This window comes from Helicoverpa zea, chromosome 1 (genome assembly GCF_022581195.2).
Source record: "Helicoverpa zea isolate HzStark_Cry1AcR chromosome 1, ilHelZeax1.1, whole genome shotgun sequence".
Classification (NCBI taxonomy): Eukaryota; Metazoa; Arthropoda; class Insecta; order Lepidoptera; family Noctuidae; genus Helicoverpa; species Helicoverpa zea.
In genome coordinates this window covers 5,008,453-5,027,016 of record NC_061452.1, presented here as the reverse complement: position 1 = coordinate 5,027,016, position 18,564 = coordinate 5,008,453, and the positions used below count along the sequence as shown (strand labels likewise).

General features: G+C 35.7%; 2 protein-coding genes across 4 annotated transcripts in view; one reads left to right on the top strand and one right to left on the bottom strand.

Annotated features, from left to right (window-relative positions):
- Window positions 1-1,293: 1,293 nt before the first annotated feature.
- On the bottom strand, window positions 1,294-4,471 carry LOC124640062 (biogenesis of lysosome-related organelles complex 1 subunit 5-like). 2 transcript variants are annotated; one of them, XM_047181349.1, is made up of 5 exons: window positions 4,350-4,422; window positions 3,979-4,061; window positions 3,453-3,641; window positions 2,080-2,983; window positions 1,294-1,706 (listed from the first exon to the last, which is right to left on the bottom strand). In XM_047181349.1, exons 4-5 carry the CDS (start codon window positions 2,804-2,806, stop codon window positions 1,393-1,395), a joined length of 1,041 nt encoding a protein of 346 aa, XP_047037305.1. In that variant the 5' UTR covers window positions 2,807-2,983; window positions 3,453-3,641; window positions 3,979-4,061; window positions 4,350-4,422; the 3' UTR covers window positions 1,294-1,392. The 2 variants fall into 2 exon arrangements, with proteins under 2 accessions (XP_047037305.1, XP_047041703.1); XM_047185747.1 differs by lacking the exon at window positions 1,294-1,706 and having other exon boundaries at window positions 2,655-2,983; window positions 4,411-4,471.
- Window positions 4,472-5,488: 1,017 nt separating this feature from the next.
- The window catches only part of LOC124631369 (arfGAP with SH3 domain, ANK repeat and PH domain-containing protein), a 56,151-nt gene continuing 43,075 nt past the window's right edge, over window positions 5,489-18,564 (top strand). For both annotated transcript variants that reach the window (XM_047165893.1, XM_047165811.1), the window contains exon 1: window positions 5,489-5,815. In XM_047165893.1, the coding sequence (XP_047021849.1) occupies window positions 5,690-5,815 (126 nt within the window). In that variant the 5' untranslated portion in view covers window positions 5,489-5,689. The remainder of the gene's footprint in view (window positions 5,816-18,564) is intronic.

Here is an 18,564-nt window from a genome sequence, read left to right as displayed (position 1 = left end):
GTGAAAAATTCAACTTCACATTTCACTCTAATTTTATAAAAGCGAAACATTATTGTGTATTATTTATGCGTATGTTTGTTGTTTTGAATGAATCTTGATGAAACTTACCACTCTTAGCAGTAGTTGCAGCGTAACCAACAAAATATTTGTGCTAATTTTTATCCGAGTGCGGGAAATAGCCCAAGGATGGATAGGAGGATAGGATTAAACACTATTTAATCTAAAAACCTCAAAGTACCTAGTTGAAACCTGGTACAAATTATAAATAGGTAGGTGCTCCCAATAAAGGGGATAAGTAGTTCCAGGAAATTAACTTAAATGTTAAAAACTAGGTTAAAGGAGATTGGGCAAGAATGTATGAAGTTTGGTCCAAATGTCCACCACGAACGAGACCTATATAATTAAATAGTCCACTTAATTTAGAGTAACTTTTACTAAGAAAGTAAAAAAAAAAACAATGACAAAAAAAAGTTATAGCCAAAAATGTATTCTTAATTTTCGGTAGTTTTTGTATGTTATCATTATTATTTTTTATTTTATTCCACTTCCATTTCCGCACTTTATCTAAAACTAAGATGAGTTATTTAATTTGCATATAAACAACCCATATTTTTTTGCCCGATGGATGACGAATCACTAACCAATTGAGGCGCCAGAAGTGCTTGAATATACTCAGCGGTGCCTGGATCTAAGAAAGTTCGATGTAACTGGCGGTATCTTCTCTCTAATAGTGAACAATTGTATTTTGTCAGAAAGTACGAAAATCGAACATTACGAAAAGTAATTGAAAAAATGAAATTGATAAAATCTATGCAATGAGTTTTTTGATATTGCTATAACTTTTTTCTGGCATTATATTTTTTTTTACTTTCATAACAAAAAATGTTCCGTATTTAACGGGCTATCTAGCCATATAGGTCTCGTTCGTGGTGGACATTTGGACCAGAATCGCCCATTGTCCTTTTAATTTTCTGTATATTCATTTAATTGACATAATACATATAGGTAAATTTTGATTAAAACTAAAAACGTTTACAATTAAAAAAAACTTGTGTCCCAGTGAAACGTTGGGGCGCAAATTACACAAATTCATATTTATGTATGTAGGTACTTACTTACATACCTACATCGATATGAAAGCATAGTTCAATAGTAGAACAAATAAAACGCTTGGTCATCTCACTCTAGTAGGGTGAATAACAATTTTCATGTCTGATGAAATTAGTTGTAATACTAAGAAATTGTAAGGCAGGTTTAAATATGATGAAAAGGTAGTGAAATAAAAAAGACGAATAATAAATAATAAGTTTATAACACATTTGAACCTATATAACATGTACTCAATGATATATAATATTATTAATATTTATTGTACTTAAAACAAATCTTAGTCTAATCCTGGTGCTCCTTATTTGCCACGCTGTTAGATGGTTTTGGCACATAATATTGTGGTTGATCTGCAAACTTAGGTGGACCACCTAATTGAACAGTTTCTGGTATATTCAATTCTTCATTTAACTTTTTAGCTAAGAAGTATATTTCTGCAAGAGCAATTACCAAGGCGCACATAACGCCTAGTAATAGCCTGAAACCAAAGTCCAGATTGCCCACCAACCACTCGACTCCTCTGAATCCAAAGAGAAATCCAGCAAATATTGAAATGATGAACTGTCCAATTGCTATTAGTTGGCGATTCATTTGTTTCACTGAAAGTAAAAAATCAAATCATGCATGACTCATCAACATTTGCTTAAATATGCCATTATATTGAGTAGTTTGACAGGTTATTTCATAACATTCCCTTGTTTAAAATAATACTTGGTATTCCTACAATATATGTATTTTCATAACTGGTTTGAAATGCAAATGTTCTAGATGCTTATTTGTGTAAAAAAAAATAATGCATTACTATAAAGACTCTGTCACAAACTTTGTAAAAGTCTCACTGATGGAAAGTTAAACTGTAACACAGGGTATTATCACTAAAGGCTATACTTATTTCTTGCGTATAGGGAATTGTCGAAATGTGCGTGAAACTACAAGAGACAGCCAGTCTGTATAGGACAAATATATACTCACATTGATAAGAAATACTATCTTCGGGGAACCTCATTCTAACATTATCAACAGATTTCGTCATCTTTCGATAATCCCTTGCCTCCTGTTGAGCCCTTAATTTGACGCACCTTGCCTCAAGAACGGGATCTCTTTTAAGTACTTGGTTTTCAGGAGTTTCAATGGAAGCTCCTTCTAATAAAACATGTAAGTATGGTACAGTTTTGTCACCATCTACATTTGATTTTCTTTTTTGCTGGAGGTGTGCGTACAACCAGTCTACATCAGCAGTAGTTATATACAATTTATCTTCTTGTTCAGGATCCTCTTTATTAAGCTTCTGCTTCTCTCCAGATTTATCATCAGGCTCTGTCTTTTTGGAAGTTTCATTCTTTTTATTTTTTTCTGAACTCTCCTCTTTGGAAGTGTCCTTCTCAGTTTTCTCTTCTTCGATAACATCATATTTAGAGGAGTTTTCATCAGATTCTTCTGTATGTTTGTCGTTTTTTGCCTCAATAATAGCTTTTATTTTATTTAGATTTTCAATATCATTGGTATTGAGATGTACTGGAGTCTTATTTGTATCTTCTTTGGTTGTCTTGTGGTTTCCTTCATATTCTTTTCCTTTAACCAGTCTTGCAATATTTATAGGTGTTTTATCATCGATAGATATAGTGTTAAGATAATTTAATAAATTTGTGGATGGGAAGATCTTAAGTTTGGTATCAACAAGCGATCCTATGGAATCCATTTTTTATTTAGCAATATTTAGTTTATGGTTGAGGTCAGCATACAAATCTCTTAGTTCTTCTTCTTTTTCTTCAAATGTATTGTCTATTCTTTGACATTTGAAGTTCATATCATCAATAAACTGATCCCATTCAACTTGTCTCTTTTCTTTGAGTTCTAATCTGCGTTTATCATGCTCCTAAAAAATAAATTCCAGTTAATGTAAATAATTTGTATTCAGAGTAAATAATCTGAACCCATTCTTTTTATCTTGGTAAATATAAAGAAATAACATAATTATGGAAACCATTGTTTATCATGATTTTAGAGACAGGTGAGATGTTGTTATGATATAGTTGTATCTATGATTTAATAGTGTTACTGTTACTTAACCGTATAACAACAGTATAGATTCAGATTCAATTTTATTTGCTGTGAATAAATCTGCCTCTTGATGGCATTACACATTAGTTGGAACATAACTGGCCTTATTACAATAACTTAAAACCCTGTTTTACACTTGTCTAAAAAAATTTTGGCTGCAAAATGAACCATATGTCAACGTCATAATTTGACATTTTTTTAGACAAGGCTTAAACTGACGTTAAAAAGTTTTTGTGGTAACACGGAACAAGTTTTGTGAGGGCATAAATATAATTTTTATTTACCTTGCGTGCTTCCAGATAATCTTTCTCTACTTCGTCACTGAGCAGTAACGCTTGTTGTAACTTTTCTTTCAGTACTGGAAGACCCGTTTCTCCACTTTTGATAATCTTTTCTGCCTGGCTGTCTTTTATATCAGTTAGTTTCTCAAGTATAGCAAACAAATTTTCTACTTCCCTGTCTCCACGCTTCTCCTAAAAGGTAGAAAAATAGAATCAGTACCAAGAATACCATAATTTATTTGATGTTTTCTATGTCACCAGTGTGTAGTCATAACAGTAATTGGTACTTCATCGTCCTTGTAATACCAGTCAATAAGTTTTAAAATTTTACCTTTAAAAAACAAATATTTTAAACTACATACATATTGAACTTTCATGATGATTTATGATTTTGTAGTGATAAGGGAGTATTTCGCGATGCTTTACTGGGCTAGGATTAGATTCCATCAACTATGTTGCGTTGCGAGTGTTAGAGAAAGTAAAAAAATAGATAAGTTATTTAATACTAGGCTAATGAATTAAAAGATACCTCAAACTCTTTCAGCATAAATTTTATTTCACCATTTAGGAATGGGCGGTGGTCGAATAATCTTGACCAGATTTCTCCGATTTCTGAAATGAAATAAACGTTATAGGTCATGGACACAAATTGTTATACTTTCGCAGCAAAATTACTGACACACACAATCTATTCGAATAATATATTAATTGATGAACAGATTTAATAGTAAATCTTATCTAAACTATTACATTTCTACAAAGTTAATAAAATCCACAAAATAAGAAATGTTTCTGTAAAATGTGTAAATAAAAAATATGATATTTGACTGAAGCATTTCGTGTTAAAACTCGTGTTAGTCAGTAACATCGTAATTATTATTTTATATGACATAAACTTACTACAAATGCATGTAAACAATAAATTTTAATCTAAAAAAATACGTAAGTAAGCCTTACACACCTCGTGACAGCTCCGTCATTATACTTTTTGTCGTTCATTTCATTCATTCTTTTCACAGATTAAATTAGTACACGTATGATTTCCGCTTTAAGTTCGGATATTTCAATGGAACTGAAAGTTACAATATTAGTCTCAATTTCATCTTTTGTCGAGCCCTTTGCCCTACGCTGTTGGGGTAGGCTTTCAGTATCTTTATAACTGGCTGCAGCTAAGTACCTGTGTTTTACATAAAACAAAAGCACATCTGATGTATGCATATGATGCATATCTTTTCCTCCTCAACCCTGGGGCCCGATTCTCCTAATTTTACTTAAGCGACCTTCGATTGACGTTCGACTCGATTCGACTGAGATCCAATCCCGACTCGATTACTATTGAAGCGTATGTGGCATTCCGCTATTTTTTCTTTGAAATAAACGTTTTTATTCTTTTCTGTCATTCAATAATGAATCATTTTGTCTGCAAATGTTTTACGATTGCAAAATGATTGCACGGCAAACTACCGTATAGACCAAAATTACCAAAATAGCATACCAATCGCACACCAATCAAATGTCAATCGAATACGATTGGTCTTTTATTAGTAGCAGAATGCCCGATATGGTTAAAACTGCTATTACGATCGTATTGCGATTCGATTACTATTCGATTTTGACATTATTAACTTAGGAGAATCGGGCCCCAGTTACCTGTCCAATCGAATATTCCTTGTTATGAGTGTGAGAAAAAATACTAATGCAAAACGTGGTAGAAGAGTAGCAAATGGTTTCATACTTAATAATTTGATTACATATAAGGATTTTAATCAATTATTCTTTATCTTCTATGCTATTTCACAATTGTTGTAACTCTTTTAATTATTGATAGCAAAACCGATTTGAACACTATTATTTACTCTGCTTGGTTGGTTTGTAAATTCGTAGATTTCTTGTGATAGACCGCAAATACAAAATATCCGAATGAAATGGCTCACATATGGACCGGAAACAGTTTGTACAACTTTACGAAACTTCTTTATCGGTCATTGCTTCACTTTCGGTCCCATTTTGCTTCATCAAAGTTCAATCAATTCAGTAACTTCATTCATCTTTGCTGAGAATGGGCGGTTCATGAGTTGACGTATTTAGATGCGATATTGTTTTTATTTGCGCAGAAGTGTTTCGCAGGTGAAAATGTGTTCAATTTGCATACCGATGTTCGTAAGTGTTGTGTGATTTGTTAACTATAGACGAATGTGAAGTTTGGGACTTAAACTAGTGGAAATCCGTGTTTGGCCACCATGCCGGGTCTTATTGGTATCGGTGAATTCATTGAGGAAACTCGAGAGGATTACAGTTCACCTACTACTTCTACGTTCGTTTCTCGCATGCCACAATGTCGTCAAACCATCAGTGCTTTGGAGGAGGTAATATAGCCGTTTTAATTCGATAATTATATCAACAAATCTTAGCAGAACAGTTGTTGCGATAAGAAAACATTCCTCCTGTTCAAAAACATGGGGTCTGTAGTTGGATATACGAGTGCGTATGGCAAGTTTTCATGCTGAAATTATACTGAAAAAGGAAAGTAGGTATCGAGAGAGGCTTATGTTCATTTGAATAAAGACAAATAGCTGAAAACACATGTTTACTTGTTGGATATGCATTGCATATTCTATTTCCTTTTATTTGTTTAGGTGGGTGTGCTTTATTCCGTAAATATTCATTTTGTTACGATGGCTGTGGACTATAATAATAAAGTAAATGATAAGACCAGGAGTGTAGGCGCGCCTCGACCTTGGGAACGCCTAACGCCCCCATGTATACGGAAAAAAATACACACCCTGTTTGTGAATTTTGCCGACGTATTTATTATTACTGCAATGTGATTACGAATGACTATCGTCATGCGATACTGTTGCAGAAACCTATAGCTATAGTATTCGTTGCTTTTGTTTGATATGGGCTAATTATCATGCATGGCAGCACGGCAAATAATAATATCGTTTCAAAAACAAAATACAGGGTTACCTACGCTACGAATCTGTTGCATTTTAACTGTCGAATCGGACCCCTTTTGTTGGTTTGTATACAGGAACTTTTAACGCGTCGGTATACTAAGTCTGATTTATTCCCAAAAAATATCTTAAAATTAGCATTCTTTTCTAATCCCGGCGCCCGTCGACAGTCAACCATTCATAAATCAATCACCTTTCATTTTTATTTTGATGCCAAAATTAGTTTCGAGTTCAAAAATGCATTACGTGTTATGGGCTAATTTGAAAACATGCCGAAAATAGCTTCATGAATGAGAACGTCCGACGCTCGTAACTTACCAGTCCCTTCAACGAAATCAGTCGGCGGAATTCCTATAGTGAAAATGATCCTCTGTGTGCTTATTCTGTCACAAGATTTCATATACAAATGATATTGTGGGTTACATCTAATTGGTAAGTGACCAGGGTGCTATTTCGAGACAAAAGTTTACCAGACAAGTCCCTGCTGTAATAATGATTTAGGTTCTTGATATAACCGAGTACCTAACCATTCCTTATTAGCTTTTGGAAAAATGATGCCAAAACAAATTACTACAAACTAACGTAGGACTTACGTACATACGTAGGTACATAATGGATAGCACCGAAAATTACACCGAATTTGATTTTATTTTCAAAACCGTGGGGACCATGTCACTAGTAACGATGTCATTAGGAAATACTTAGTCATTGTTTGGTTAGTTACAAAAACTATGTATTATTGTTATGTTCATTACTTTTATTCCCCAATGACAAAACTCGTGAATTCTCTTGATAGCTCGTCAACTGTCAGAAGTTCTTGTCCAGAAAGCGGGGTCAAGGCTCTCAGTAATTTCAGGCTGTGCTAAAATGTCGAGTCACAGAAGTGATTTTCTGCCCCTCAGACGCTAGACATTTCACTAAAAGGCGCACCATATCTCAATTTCGATATAAATGTTAACAAGACGTGATAACAGTAAGATAGGTACATTCAAGCAATGGACTGACACAAAATCCTGGTCACGAATTTTCAGTAAATATTCAGCTTATGCAGCATTATTTACCATGCGGCATTATTCTACCTTTCTAAAACTTACTGTAATATAAACAAATTGGTGAATCCGCTTTGCGAAAATCGTGCGCCCTAAAACTTTTATTATAGTCGTAATACTAGTCGAAACAAAGAATTAACATAGTCCGCATAATAAACACAAGAACCGGGATTACGAGTTTAGAGAAAGTTCGACATTGATATCTCTCCGACTAGGTACATTGCAAAAGGAAACCTTGACCGGTTGGTTCGACTGATCGACAAACAAGTTTCTTGTTGCGGAAGTACTTTTATTTCATTTTATTGTTATGATATAGGCATCTAATAAGCTTTTGGTATTGTTAAATCAAAAGTTAAATTAGGATAATTAAAATTTGTCTGTGAGATAAACCTGAACTTCTTGTAGCTTCTGTTAAAACCAGGATGAATGGATAGCTTCTGAAATCACCAGCAAGACTGAACAACAGAGCCAAGGAAGGAACAAGTCCACAGTAGTGCTTGCACCAACTAGGCAAACCATGAATTCAGTCAACTATCTTACATAACGTATAATAAACCGCAGCCAACCCAATATCCTTATAGGTACCTACGTACGATAGAAGTGCAAAATTGCAACTAGATTCAAGTTATTTTCTGTTATCAAACTAAATACAAGCGGCGGTTTCCAATTTCCTGCGTGAGCCGACTGCAGACCAGTGGTCGTTATATCGGAACACGTTTCCTCTAACAAGTAAAACAAACTGCGATAGAAAGGTAGTACCTAGCTCCACGTAGGTCACTGGGTCGCTAGGCGTTCTTATGGAAATTATCAATTCAAAAATAACCATTTATGATCATGTATGGGACGTGTGCGTCTGGGCGGAGTGCTTATCATAAAATTCGGGTTTATTGAAGGGAATTTTGTCTAAAATACTGAAATCTGAACGATAAATCGTGTATGCAACTTTAAACTGAAAGATGAACAGTGAAATTAAGACTGACGAAAATATCCGTAATTTAGCTGTCGTACGCTTAGGATTATGACAAGGAATTAAATAATACCGTATATTGAAAGCGTTCATGTGCATATCAATTCAAATGCTTCTGCAATTTCGTATGCATGTCATCTAATGAAGGCTTAATACCGTGCAGTGGGATAAATTGCGGCATAGCCCACAAACACGACAAAAGTGAATTATCTACTGCTGAGAAGTGTTATGTCTGACGCTCAGTGAATGCTGATGACATTTTGACGACAGGGACGCTTTAACGTACTTAGGCGATTGAGAAATGAGTATGTATGTCCCACTGCGGTAGAAAATAAACACAAATCTATTAGATGGTGAAACTAAATTGTTTTTACAAAAGCTCGCTAGGCATCTCTTCAATTTTTAAGAATATCCAAATATTAAAAAGGAAAAACCATAGCCTCAAAGTAACGAGTGGATAACTTATGTAATTTCAGCATCGTATCGTTTAACTGCGTGCGTTTAAAACATTTGGCTTAAAGCCAGCACGAGCTGGATACACATTGAATAAACGAATCAGTACTTAATCACTGTCGGATAGTCGCCGAGTTCCGAGAAAGAAATAACCGACAATGGAAAAGGACTTACATGTACGATAGTACTATACGACAGGTACTGAAATAATTCGCAGGTCTTAGTATTAATCTCATAATAAAATCTCTGTGTAAATGTACCTAAAAGAAAGCCACTATTTAGTATCTTTCTATTTTTTGATAACATCTTTCGGATTCTTCATAAAGGCGTTTCGGTCTGGAAATTTTCCTTTTTAATTCTTAACTAAGTAATTAACTAATGTGATAGTAAAATAAATAACAAAACTCGAGATGAGCATGAATAATGTTAACCCATTTGCCGGTATGCTATCGGTTTCGTTGTTATAAGTGCGGTGTATGAATAGGCCTTAAAAGGTCAACAGCCAATGAGTCATCATCAATGCCACTATCTCGCGCTGCGCTGCATAGCGAAGACTTCGGCTAAGTAAGCACCTTAGATGCGGGGGACGATAAAAATATAAAATGACTCACCCATGGTGTTTATAGCGTGTCTATAAAAAAAAAATTAAACAGCACCACAGATTTGATCATGATTTATTGTTGGTTTGTCATACTTTTCTATGGTAAAAATCTACCATGCCTCTTACCTAATCCTTAGGATCCCATAAAATAACTTGCTTAAGCCATAAATGGTTTTCTCACTCTTATTACACGGTAATAACTGTTTACAAAGAACATTTTCTTCATAAAGATATGAGACCCAAGGTAGCAGTTCTGCAGCAATACTTAATGGCGTAGTTTAATCCACAGCAATGCAGACATGATTATGCATGCCGGTAGAACAGCATGCATTAGACTCGTCCCCTTCAGGCCCTCTGCGATAGAGTTACAGGCACTTGAGCACGGCAGGTTACTATACTTTAAAGTTTCTATGAAAAGGTACTTGCAACCCTCCTAGTATAGATTTGTTTGTTGAATGTAGGTACACATATGTGACAAAGCTACTTAGTAGGGTACTTTCTGGGGTGCTTCAGCTGCCTGCTTTGGTTGCCTATTTCTTAACTGTTTTAGCATAGTTTTAACTTGGAACAATATAGAAGATATTTCTTGAAATGTCGACGTGGGTGTGGCTAAGAATTCATCAAAATACAATAAAGTACTAAATAAATGTACAGAAGACGAACACCATTATATCACGTGGAAGAGGACGGTCGTTTACCTCACGCTGGTCACAATAAGCACCTATTCAATACAACACAATACGAAGAGTCCGTAAACGCCCCATTAAGGAACAGAAAGCGATAAACAAAATAATTTTCTATACGCATTGGTCGACATGGAAATTATAAATGTTTAAGAAATACATCAAGCAAAACAAATCAGGGAAAACCTATTGCAGTACGTTATTGTTTAAGACATAAAAGGCGTTAATCTTTTGTTCTAACAAGGCAATTTAAAGACAAAAGCTAGGGAGATGATAAAACTTCTGTGCAATTTGTTCGCTTTGAAGAAAAGTAATCGGAAGTTGGCCTGCAGAATTTGAGATGTTGTCTTAGGAGAAATTTTATATGACTTGAAGACACTAAGGCTACTTATGTGCATCGTAAACATTAGTAAGCAACTTTACAACTCTTTTTTTTTCGTGTACTAGTCGTATATATACTGTAGGGTACGTTTTTCTACATAAATAAATAACAATAAACCAGGTTGCATCACTTGACAAAAATACATACAACTTCTCAAATAATGTTCGTCGACACAATCAGTTAATCAACTTTAGTTGTTTCATTATTAAAATAAAGTTAATGCGCAGTGGCGAGGGCATTCAATTGTTCTAAAAAGGCAAATAGTCGTGGCTATCGAACAGTATAATAACATGTGTGTGTTGTTCCTTGATCAGATGTGATAAAGCGAAAGTACCTGCTTGCTTACTCGCCGTGTTGGTACTTGTGGAACATTTTGTAATGAACTTTCTCTTTAAATGAGTGTGGGTGTGGTATTACACTCAAACTGTGTTTATGATCGATTACAGTAATCAATATTTAATGTAAATTGATTTCTTATTTAGATTTTTATAACGAATCACATAATTTGAAAAAACTGATAGTAGGTATGAGATCTAAGGTTTTAGTTGCGTTTTCATTTTTTCCATTAAGGATTAACTACCGCATGTATTCCGTAGCACATAATTACATGTAGATATGTATTACATGAATCAGATAAATTAGATTCTTAGAAGTAAAATATGGTACAATTCATAATGAGTCACACGGACAGAGAAGAGCAAAATTTTGTCTGGTTAAGAATAAAATCCTTGCATGAGTGTATAACAGGTTGTAGATAATTAGTATGAAAATCACAATCGAGCAAATATGAGTAAGCTTCGCTACGCTGTATCAACGTAATGCATATCCAACTTTATCTTAGTATTTGACAGTAATAGTTTTATTGGTATGCAGTCAAATATAGATTCAGTCAATGATGCTTTAATATTTCACAAGTTCGCATGACTTACAATGCAATGTTCAGATAAAACGGGTGCCAGTGCCAAAGTTAAGCTTACACCTGCCGCCGTTGGCAGCGAAACTTTTGCTGTATATTTGAATAAGTTTAACAATAAATATTAACAAAATAAAGTTATCCATTGTTTAGGTTACCTCGATGTAAAGTTCTGCTAGCTTCGCAACAATGAAAACGTCATCGGACTTTTTTAACTCAGTCACTTTTAAATGGGTTCACCCTACGTAGTCGATCGTAAGTGGCACCCAACGTGTTAATGTGTTAATTTGATTCGAACATGTGTTTACAAACAACATCCCTGGATAGACGAACGCGTTTCAAGATCACTGTTCTTGTTTGGTTATTCGATAGCGTAAACAGGATCCTAATACATAGTTGATGCGATAAGTGTTTTTGACTTCCTAACAATGTTTTCATAATAAACAAACCTGTGTTAGACTATATATCCTCCTTGTAAATCAGACCAAAAGCAGATAGTAAATTCTCGCTTCCCACTAGGATTTTTAGGGTTCCGTACCTCGAAAGGAAAAAACGGAACCCTTATAGGATCACTTTGTTGTCCGTCTGTCTGTCTGTCTGTCTGTCTGTCTGTCTGTCTGTCTGTCTGTCAAGACCCTTTATCTTAAGAACGCGTGGACTTATCAAGCTGAAATTCACATGAAATACTCGGGTCTATTGTCCCTTTAGGCTGTGAAAATATCAAGCTTCTAAGCCAAGCCAATCAAAAGATACAACCGATTATGTCGATATTTTCAACAAATTCTCGACACTCGCAAAGGAATCAAAACCTACAGGGTACTTCCCGTAAACTCAGAATCTTGAAATTTGGCATGAAGCATTGTTATAAAATGCAAATATAGGAAAAATTGCGAAAATCTCATTTTTTTTGTTATATAATATAATAAAAATATTTTAATAAAATGAAACTTACTACCTTATTTCTCACGAACGAATAAAGGTACCAAATTGAAATTTATACCAAATACCTAGGTCTATTGTCCCTTTAAGCAATGAAAAAATCAAACTTCTAAGTTAACGCGATCAAAAGATACAGCAGTTTTACCGACACCTTAGACGAATTTCCGTCACACGCTAGGGAATCAAAACCTACAAGGTACTTCCCGTGAACTCAGAATCTTAAAATTCGGCACGAAGCAACGTTATATAGTACAGATAAAGGAAAAATTGCGAAAATGATAAATTTGAAGTTACATAAAATATTAAAATATTATTTTTGCTTACATGACATAAAATATTTTTTTAATAATTATAAACTTACTACCTACCCTTTTTCACATGAACGCGTAGAGATATTAAAGTTTTGAATAAAAAGTGAAATTCATATCAAACACTTCTTAAATATAATGGCCTCTAAACTGTGAAAAATTTTAAATCATTCAAAGGTCATTGGGCACCTTAGTATGAAAACCATACCCACGGCGGATACGAACGAAATATAGCACAGTATAATGATAAAGGCTCTGATTTACTATGGCATTAGTCGCATCAATGTGAACCATGGGAATCTAGAGAAAATCAGGTGTAAACATCAAATATTTTCCTCATTTCAATGGGGAATTTAAACGACCAAGTTTGACGGATTTGAGAAATCATTTCTTTGTAGTGAAAGAGTATACTCGCCGTTTATTTCCATTGTCATCAGGTCAGGATCTGATGATGGAAATCCTGAGAAATCGAGGGCAACTATCAGAAATTGTAGGCATGCATAGGATTAAAACTAGATTCTCAGATGTATGTCTGGTGATACTATCAAACAGTGAAGGTTTAGAGCTTATCTGATGATGGAGACGTGAGAAAGTCGAGAGAACTCGGTATGTTTTAGTTACGTCGTGTTTGGGCTTACATTATTCGTATTGACAAGAACTTTTCACAAAAGTTAAAAATAAAAACTTTAAAAAAAAAAAAAACAACTTCTAAAACAACAAGAAAACTGTTTATATGCATCGGTCTAGATCTCGGTGGTTAAATAAATATAGATGCATCCTCTAGACACCGACTTCTAGACCGATGCACCTAACATCTTTTTAATTTCTTTCTTGCTTTTGTTTTCTTGTTGCTTTTTTATATGTTTGAAGTTGGATTTGTTTGTAAAATGCTACAAAATAAAATAATGCCGACTTTATAAAACAAAGAAAGGGACAGAATTACACTTTTGTCAAGGCTCTAGAAACGTAAAGCCAACAGCCCCGAATCCTACTCTCTAGAAGTCGTTGTTACAATTCGACAGCTACAAGTCGTCAGGCGGTTTCGAAAAAAACCTGAAACTGGGGCTCTTTAGGTGATTAATCCCTCAAAAATAAAAGATCCCATTCCTGCAATGGCTGCTTTAACCCAAGTTAGTAGTGAATTCTCATCACCTAAAATAAAATAAGCTCCAACACAAGGTTACGTTATAAATTGTAAAGGAGTTCCCATAACTATATCTGATATTAGCTGTCGATCCCACAATGGCAGTCAAACCTATCTTTGTGGAAAGTCTTCGCCAATACGAATAAAATAAGCCCAAACACGTGGTAGTTGCAACATATCGTTCGGGAGTTCCCTTGACTCTCTGTAGTCTCCATAATCAAATCAGCTCCAAACCATGTTGTCCAAACCTGTTTACCAGTACCCTCAAAAATACACTCACATGTCTGGTTATGACTCGATGCGTGCCTACAATATTCAAGAGTTGCCCTCGAATTCTCAGGGTTTCCAGATCCTCATCAGATCCTGGTCATCCGGATTGGCACCTTCCTTCTTTATGAAATGTCTTTAACAATAAAAACTAGCATTGCAACCTGTACAATCCTCTGAAACTGCTTGTCTTTTATATTTTTCAAACGATCCTAGACATTCGTCTCCATGGAATTTTAATAAAATATTTATATTCAAAGAAACGTCATACCATTCTCCACGATTTAAAACTACTTTGATTCATGTCCGCCACTTTTTACCAAGCGGGTCAGATATGCCCCATGACCTTTAAGTTAATTAGTTATTTTCAATCAGATTTCTGAATGATGACTATAAAATGTTGTATATAAATAACTTCAATAAAATAACTTTTACAAGGTACTGGCCTACTATTTTAGTTATATTATAAAATAAAAAATATTAACTATTTTGACTCTCACGAAATTACCATAACTATGATTGTTCTAAACTGAACGGTTGGCGCGAAACTCACTTTTTATCTATACAGCATTTGTACGGAACCCTCGGTGCGCGAGTCCGACTCGCACTTGGCCGGTTTTTTATTTTATGTGAGAACCTTGGTAAGCACGAGTGAATTCTAAGCTTCCAAGCTGTTCATAAAGACATGACCAATAAGTATTATTTTTCACTTTGTACAGCATGTAATATTTTATATTCAACCGGAAAATCCGACTTAAATGCTAAGCAAACATAGTTTAATCGTTAGCAGACACCTACTTGTATTAGTATTCATAGGGCGACCGAGCTTTCGGAAGCTTTAGCCTGCGGTTGGTGGCACGATTAAAATGTAGTAAACCCGGAATCGAGTTGAACATAATTATTTAAAGAGTAATGATTTATTCAAAAATCATAATTTAGTATCTTATTATCCAAAGAGTATTCTCCAAATGCCTCTACCCAATTTTGAATTTCGCAAAGCAAAGCAGAATTTATGTTTCTTCGGCGAATCTCTTACCATTCGGTCCCAAAAGCTCGTTAAATATACAAGGTCGACCGCTTTCGCTGCTTGTAGTCGAAATCCAGTTGAAATTACTACTGACGTCTCTTTTTGCAGCTGATGAGCCTAACGAGTACTTTGACCTACACTGGAGTTGAAGGAGTTGTTTTTAGATTTCACTCAGGTTTTTATCATCTGATGCGGTACTGAGTGAACAGCAGTAATTTTTTCGATGTAAGGAATATTCTGAGAAGAACATCCGTTTGTGACGCATAAAGACGCAGGAGTAACATTACGTGAAGTTACAATGCAGCTGAGTCACTGTTACCGTCATTGTGATGGAAACCTACGCTTTGTGTTATCTTTACCCATAGTCAATATTTTGGGATTTACCACCAGCTCTATAATTACAGATGTGACTGACGTTTTAATTACTTGGTCTGCCTGTTTTGAACAGCTGTCTATTTAATTGATCAATAAATTTCGGGAATGCCACACCTGTTAACCCCTTCATTACTGAAACCTGATATTTATTCTTACCATTAAAATATTCTTTTATGCAACCCATGTAGAGTATTTTACCTTGTACGGCAGTAAACTGTCTGCCCGTTAACGATTGTATAATTTAATACCATAGAGCCCAGAGATATGACCCATTTTCGTAAATCCTCTTAAGGACGTTAAGAGTGTACAGGCAGAGGTGATAGTTCGACCCGTAATAAGACAGAATAAAGGGAACGTATGTCTAGCGCTTGAATAACTACTATTGTGAATATGCTTGGTTCTGCCAAACATTATATTGTTCATGTATACGAAGCATTTCAGAGAAATCGTAGTATCTCTTCTGGCTCGTTTTAAACAGAACCGACGAAGGGTGTCCAATTATGATGAAGGCATTAGGGCATGCAATACCGGTTTACCGGTTTCGGTTTTACCGGTAAAACCGCCCATTTTCGCGATTTTTAATTTACCGGTAAAAATAATATGTAACCGGTAATTTACCGGTTTTTACCTTTTTGTGATAATATATAGCAATTTGTTCATTTAACGTCAAATCTTCATTATGTAGCCTGAACATAATGTAATAATGCATACATTACATATTGTAAGAGTGTTAAAGTTGCTGTTTTTTAGGAAAGTAAACTTATGTGGCTCCTTAACTATCTCTAGGTTAGATACAAATCTTCATTCTCATCTTAACTTATATTATCTAAACAAATTTGATTCATTCGGTGATTTTGAATTTCCTAATAGCTGTCAGCTCCTTTTAGGTAAAAATGTAGCTTATGCTTATTTTACCTTCTCTATGACCTTATTGAGCAAGGACTTTTACTTAACTACTATGCGGACAGCTCTGAGGACACGGTGGAGCACACAGTCTAGTTGTGCACTGCCTGAGAAGGGTACCACCGGGTCGTCGTCGAGCCAATAGGCAGCGGCGACCTCTCGCGCCCGACCCTGGTTCAAGCCATGGTTCGGAGCAAGAGGGAATCGGAAGGCGTCGCCTCCTTCTGCGAAGCACTCATGCTCGAGAAGGAGACGATGGAGCGCCTGTGAGTTCGCACCTCTCATCCCAGCCGCTGTAGTGGACCAGGAAGTCACCACGGGCGCCGAGTGTCGAGACACGACTCCCGGCCACCGCAGGCGTCGGTCTGTGGACGGTGAGTTCGGGTGGCTCATCGTTCCTCCGTCTGCATAGACAACAGACCCGTGTCGGAGGCCCGAGTTGTTCCACGCGCAGGGTCAAGGCCTGCCGGGGCTGCGGGATTGTTCGAAACAGTTACCGCGACCCTGGTCCATAAAATGCCTACGATTTACCATAAAAAAGGGCTTTCACTTCAATGAAAAAAATGTTTTTTTTTTTCACGGTAATTCTTAGCGTTTATCCCGTCTTGTGACGGGGTCCGCTTTCCGTATCTTCTTCTTTCACTTCAATCTATCCAGGACATCTTCCTCTTCGAGTTCGTAGATTTTCATGTCATTCATTACGACACTCAACCAGCACCGTTTCGGCCTGCCTCTGCGCCGTTGACCGGGTATACCTATTGAGATTGAGTACACAACATTGGCGATGTATTCAGGTGGTCTTCTTTTTACATGGCCGAACCATCGCAGCCGTTTCTCTTGCACTTTGTCGGCGACATTGCGTACGGATGGTACTGACATGTTTTTTTGTTACGGCCCACGTCACAAAAAATGTTTACCACCTTATACCTTGTATTTTAAATTATTTTTTGCTTTTAGACTACCCAATCTTATTGATATAATATCACATTTAAAAAAAATACAAAAATTACCGTTTTACCGGTTTACCGGTATTTATATATTTTATTTACCGAATTTTTACCGGTAATTTTTATTTTACCGATATTGCATGCCCTAGAAGGCATATAAGGTTGATCTTTCGGCGGGAGGTTTTTGGTGACCGGACCGTAACCGTAATCCATGGATGGATGTACTGATTTACTGACTTCTATCAAATAATTTGGTGCTCAACTGGATTAAAGATAGCTTGAGTAGATATACATAAAGTGAATTACGTACTAAAATGCGGACAGGTGGTAGAGCGAATAATTAATATCGTGTACTACATGCGTTTAAAAATAGCTGAACGTTATTGATATGCCAGGATATATTTACCTTTATTATGTTATACACATAAATAATCGCTGTTATCTTACATTAGTTATGATTAATGCAGGTGCCGCATAGATACCAAAACCTCCTAGAATGACTTTGGTTATGTCACTGCAGGAGTTTTGGTGGAATAAAAATTGCTTTAGGCAGACATCTTTAGGGCCGCTATTATTTGTTATTATCTTAATAGATTCAACGATTACAGAGGACGGTTTTGTTCGGCTGATGACGTCTTTTACGCAACTTTTCATGCGTCGTTGATCACGAGCAAGAAAGCGAATATTCTCATTGTGTTGTCTTATCTATTTCTTATTTATCATGTTATGCTACTGCTCCACCTGCGTCTTAACGCGTTAAATTTTGGCATTACGCAGATGTGGCCAACGTTTTAATGTCAATTTATACTAATGGCAATATAAATAGCATTAAACGTTAAGCGATAACTCGGGTGTCGGTTTTTTGGACGCATCAAAGGGTTTTAGTGCGTAGCTTAGAGCGCTAAGTGATGTTGGCTACATTAATGCCATCTCATTGCACGCATGCAAGGACGAGTGTAGATACTTTGTTTGAGTTGTAACTGCATTTTACGAGCACGATAATGGAATGGTCAAATGAGAAAGCTTTAGTTTTTAGAATTATTTTGTTTGTCTGAGTTTAACCTCTTTAATGTGTGTTAACGCGTTACTTCATGAGGGATTAACTCTTTGCGTAAGTGTAGCCAACACGCATTTTTAATGCAATAAGTAACGCGTAGTTGGCCATTGACATTAACGTTAACGCTAACGCAGGTGTAGCAG